This window comes from Mandrillus leucophaeus, unplaced genomic scaffold (assembly GCF_000951045.1).
Source record: "Mandrillus leucophaeus isolate KB7577 unplaced genomic scaffold, Mleu.le_1.0 Scaffold147, whole genome shotgun sequence".
NCBI classification, from domain to species: domain Eukaryota; kingdom Metazoa; phylum Chordata; class Mammalia; order Primates; family Cercopithecidae; genus Mandrillus; species Mandrillus leucophaeus.
The window spans coordinates 3,980,461-3,985,654 of record NW_012101443.1 but is presented as its reverse complement, the minus strand read 5'-3'; the positions used below and the strand labels follow the sequence as shown (position 1 = coordinate 3,985,654).

The 5,194-nt window shown below is 37.2% G+C and overlaps 1 protein-coding gene across 1 annotated transcript; it reads left to right on the top strand.

The window, feature by feature from the left end:
* Nucleotides 1-517: 517 nt before the first annotated feature.
* Nucleotides 518-4,932, top strand: FAM216B (family with sequence similarity 216, member B). The gene is made up of 3 exons (XM_011974631.1): nt 518-616; nt 2,903-3,027; nt 4,710-4,932. Exons 1-3 carry the CDS (start codon nt 518-520, stop codon nt 4,930-4,932), a joined length of 447 nt encoding a protein of 148 aa, XP_011830021.1.
* Nucleotides 4,933-5,194: the final 262 nt, after the last annotated feature.

Here is a 5,194-nt window from a genome sequence, read left to right as displayed (position 1 = left end):
GGGCACTAAAAGTTTTGGATTTGGAGCATTTCAGATGTTGGACTTTTAGATTTGGGATGCTCAACTTGTATGAGTAATCTTATTTTCTTCTTCAATGTTTAAATTCTTCCAAATCTTCCAAAACGATATATATTACTTTTCGAATCAGATATGATCATTGATAGTATTTAAAATTATCAAAAAAATACTATTATAAAAATAGTATGCTCTACAACCCAGCTGTTCCAAACAGTTAAACAGAAAGACAAGGGCTCTGAATTATTCCTTAACTTCATAAATAATTCATAATTATTTTCATAAATAAAGGGCAAGATTAAGAAAAGGTGTGGAAGTAAGTAGTGTGGTGATGTCCAATTACTTGGAAATGTGAGCAAATGTTCCTATCCCTTAGAACAAATTACATTTTTAAAAATTCATTCACTTGCTTACTTATTTACTTAAGTATATCCCCAAACTGGTTGAGCTAAAAGAAATTTTATGCTATGCTTTGTTGTTTCTTGGAGGTACAGGATAAACGATGGGACAAAACTGGAAAAGACAACAAAAGCTCTGGAATGTTCCACAGCTTCTTTTCATTCGAGTTCCTCACTCCATCTATGATACTTCCTTACTAAAGGTATGGCCTGCCTCCCTCCTCTCTCTCTCTCTCTCTCTCTCTTTCTTTCTTTCTTTCTTTCACAGATAGAGTGACCTGTCTGTCCTTCAGGGTCTGAGGACTTTTTCTGCTGTCTTTGTTTACCTAGCATTAGGAAGAATATTTGTCCCAAAATAAGCCCTTGCTGAATGTTGAAGGCCATGCATGAGTGAATTAATGAGCCCTTGGGTAACCTCCTACACCCGCCCCATTTCAGGAGCTCTGGTAGACGGTCACCTCTTCATGGCTGACCCACTGTCAGCAATGGGAAACTTACTAATTGGCCACACTGTGGCTGCCTTTTGAAGAGCTCCTTTTAGTCAAAGTTAGTTAAAGCCATTCTAATAAATAGGCTGTAAAAATTTCAGTTCTCTCCTAAATCCTCAAGGAAGGATCAACAACAGGGTAAGAATATTAGTAATGTTACCTGCTACTTCTCATTTAGGAAGTTTAGGGTTTTACTAAGGAAAAGAAGTAAGCATTTTTTGCTTTGTAAAATAAAATCATCACTTTTAAGATTTTTATCTTCTATGGAAACTCCCATTGCACTTTGGAGTTCTGCTCTTGAAATTGGCTTCCAATTTTCATATTATCTTGTTCTCAATCATTTTAAAAGGCAAAATTAGTTATTCAGGAGTGGAATTCATTCTCTTCAAATATATTATCCTTTAAAATATCTACTTCAGAAACTAAAGCTGAAATAGTATCTGAAATTATGAAGCACTTGGCTTTGCTACTTTCACTCCAGATAGATTTTCGATATTAAGTTTAAGGCCAAAAAAATAAAAACAAAACAAAACGCTAACTCACAAATTTCAGGCCCACACAAAATGTCTAACAGGTAAAAGTCACCTTACTCTACCTTTACATATAATTATCTGAAGTTTAGTTTTTATTGCATAGTTACTAACTCATTTTGAAAGCTCTATTATTGTTTTGAATTTTTTGGCCTAGGGTGAACTTATTTTATCTTGATTTTTCTAGAATGTTGATGCCACTATCTGTTTCCCTATCTGTAAAGTGAACAGAATAAATTGTTCATCTCCTCAGATTGTTGAAAATTAAGAGATTATGCATGCAAAATACATGCAAATACGAATGCAAAATGCTGAACACAGTATATAATGAACACTTAAGATATCTTAGGTATGTAATAGTAATTGAAGTCTTGACCTTTCTTATTTCTTTCTACCTTTAAGAAAGTAGCCTTCTAAATAGTCTCTCTACCAATGATCTCTTTCCTTGAGCCCATTCTCCACTGCAGGGCCATTTTTTTAAATGCAAACCTGGTCAGTTGAGAGTATGGTGTTTTGGGTTGGATCATTTGTTGGAAAGGCGTGGGAAGCTGTCCTGTGCTTTGCAGGATGCTGAGCAAATCCCAGGCCTCTACTCACTGAATGTAAGGAGCACCCCCTCCTCCTCTCACCAATTAGGACAATCAAAACATTTCGCAGTCATTGCCAAATGTCCCCTGGGAGTCAAAATCATTCCTGTTGAGAGTCACTGCCTTAAAGACCTTTGATGGCTCCTCATAGAATAGTTAATCCTTAAACTCTTAACATAGCTAAAAGGTTTCCATCATCTTCCCCTAACAGTCTTTTCACAATCAGACTCTATGTTCCCTTTGAACTAAAAAAAAAAAAAAAAAAGTTAGAATTTCTAACAGGTTTCCAGGCGTTGTGTATGCCATTTGAGAACCAGTATTCTAGTCACTTAAGGAAACTCCTCATCTAAGATTCAGATAAGATGATCACCTCGTTTAGGAAATCTTCCTTGACTGTTTAGGGAGCTTGTTTACATTCTTTGTTTTCATGGCACCTTTTTACTAATGATACGATGAACCCTTACCACATTATTCATCCATCTATTTCCCTTGCTTTTGAGAACTTTCAGTGGGAAATTTTCTACCAGTCCAGAGGCCTAGCAAACTTCAGCTCTGTGTAGCTTATTACAACCTACTTTCCTCAATAAGGATCAATGAAATTATAAGATCCTGTAAATCCTTAGATGTCCCTCAGCTCAAGACAATTACCTAGACTTTTTTTACTCACATATTTTCATCATCATACAGATTAGCAGAAGGCTGTTTAAGCAAATGAAGAGAGGAAACTCCCCAATTGTTATTTTCCAATTGTTGCACATTAAAAAATATATATATGTTTAGCAAGAGAAGCCTCTTATTTCCATAAAAGTTAGCTTGAATACATCGCAATTTGAATGCTGTGGAACTCCACAGACTCATCAAAATCACCTGTTCTGTTCAGACAGGACCTCAACCAAGGGCAACAGCGCTACTTTTACAGCATTATGAGGATTTACAACTCCAGGCCCCAGTGGGAGGCCCTGCAGACCCGCTACATTCACAGCCTTCAGCACCAACAGCTGCTTGGTAAGTTTAACTACGTGATCCAAACTAAGTACCTAAGGAATCAACTTGTGCTGTAGCCAGAAGTAGTTTCCAGATAAATAATTCAAGTACAATGGCATCTACTGGCGTGCTGTTTTATCAACATAGTAGTTGGTTAACCAAGTTTCAAAGTGCTTATTCTTGACAATGGAAAGCAAGGTTTTATGGGTAAATTAATAGAGTTTAAAGAAATTCAAGTATGGATTGTGATAAAATGTCAACTCTCTGAGATTTGTGGGAACTTAAGTAAATCAGTGGGTCTGGGCTGACAAAACCAGGCGAGGCTCAAAGCGCAGCTCAGCTCCTTGCTGTGTGCAAACTCAGAAGCTTGGTTTACTCACGACAATAATAGTTACATTTATTGCTCATTGACCACGTTCCAGACATTGTGCCAAGAGCTTTACATACGATATCTCATTTTATCTCCAATTTATGGCATAGAAAATGGAAGCTCAGGCAGGTTATGTAACTTGATCAAGATCACACACAGGTAATAAATGTTGGTTAGGACTTCAAGCCAGAGCTGTCACCTCCGAAGTTTATACATTTTCAGCCCCATCCTCTGCTGTCTCTCCTCTTCTTTCAACCTCTTTAGATTTGATGAAGCACAAATGAAATAATGGTTGTGAAAGACCTTCACAAATTGTAAGCATCAACTTACCGAAAGGCATAATTGTTGTAAAGTCCCTTTTCTTGGCAGGAAATGCTTTCAGTTGCTGGCTGCCCTTCATCATACTGTTCTCCTAACTCCACTAGAGTGCTTTTTAAACAAAAATCTACTCACTTGGCTTTAGCACATCTACTTTATGCTGTTGTTTTTGTATTTACACAAACGGAAAGTGTGGTTTGTGCAATTGATTTAATAAAAACAATAACAATAGGTACCTTTTATTGAGGGCTTCCTACGTGTCAGGTGCTCGTCTAAGAACTTTGCAGGAATTGTATTTAACACTCAAACACCTCTACGTGGCAGGTGTCTTTATGACCTACAGTTTACAGAAGAGAAAACTAAAACGTGGACAAGTTAAATAGCTTGACCAGGGTCATGCAATTCTTGAATAGTAAACAGAGAAGCCGGGATTCAGTCTGGTCCACATGATTGTCTGAAGTGTCACTAGAAGCATCATCTAGTAGCTTTGTTTTTATAGCAAAATTGCATAGAAGCCAATGAATCCAGAAGCGGAAGTATTCAATGCTTAGTGCATATAAAATCCACCAGGTACCTTATCAAAATGCAGATTTCCAAGCTTAACCCTCAGAGTTCCTGATTCAGAAGGTCTTGAATAGAGTCATAAATCTGCATTTTTAATTAGCATTTTGAAAAAGCATGTGGCCTCAGCCCAGTGATTCACCAGTTGGTGTTCTGCAGACTACATGTTGAGAAACACTGAGAGAGATCAAACATATCTTTCCGGTTTGAAGAAAGTTTTGATATTGAAGATATCATGGCTCAAGTCCCTTTCCAAATAATTTGACATGTTAATCAATGACTCAGTGTTTATTAACTTATTGAATGAGAAATGCAAAAGAAGAAAAATACACTTCCAGTCTTCAAAGATCATATAATCTGGGCATGCTCACCACAAGAGTAGAAAAGATTGTGTACACATAAGTAAATGCTTGCAGTTTTGTTTTCTTATTTGCTTTGTAAAATTGCTGATTTTGAAGTTTCTCTCATTTCTTTCCCTTACGCTATATTACTCAACGGGAAGCCTTGTCTTATGCTCTTGTGCTTAGAGATTCAACCAAGAGAGCCTCAGCCGAGGTAGCTCCTCAAAGAACCATTTCACGGAAAACTTCAGCCATGACAAGAAGATGTCCATCAGTACTACCTGTATCTGTGGTTCTACTTAGGGCCCAAAGTAAAAGGGGCCAAATGCTCAGGAACTGAGACTTGGCAGCATTTTTGGAAACAGGAAGTTTGCCCATGTATCCCTGGTATCTAGTGGGTGCGTAGTGCATATTTGTTGAATGACAGTGAATAATTTCTAATATAAACCCCAGACCTAAAAATAATCTCTGATTCATAAAAATTTTGCCAGCAAGACCAAGAGGTTTAAGAGCAATGGAGCCGAGAGTAAGCAAGCCTTTCCACATAACATTCGTAGAGTAAAAGGACTTTTAAAGCTTTCAAAGTAAAAGTTTCCTTTGAA

Bases quoted from the DNA above. Each gene is read 5' to 3' on its own strand.
- FAM216B (XM_011974631.1), top strand. From the start codon at position 518: ATGGGACAAAACTGGAAAAGACAACAAAAGCTCTGGAATGTTCCACAG. The intron at 617-2,902 runs GTATGGCCTGCC...CTGTTCAGACAG, and splicing joins ATGATACTTCCTTACTAAAG to GACCTCAACCAAGGGCAACA. The intron at 3,028-4,709 runs GTTTAACTACGT...CTGATTTTGAAG, and splicing joins CACCAACAGCTGCTTGGTAA to TTTCTCTCATTTCTTTCCCT.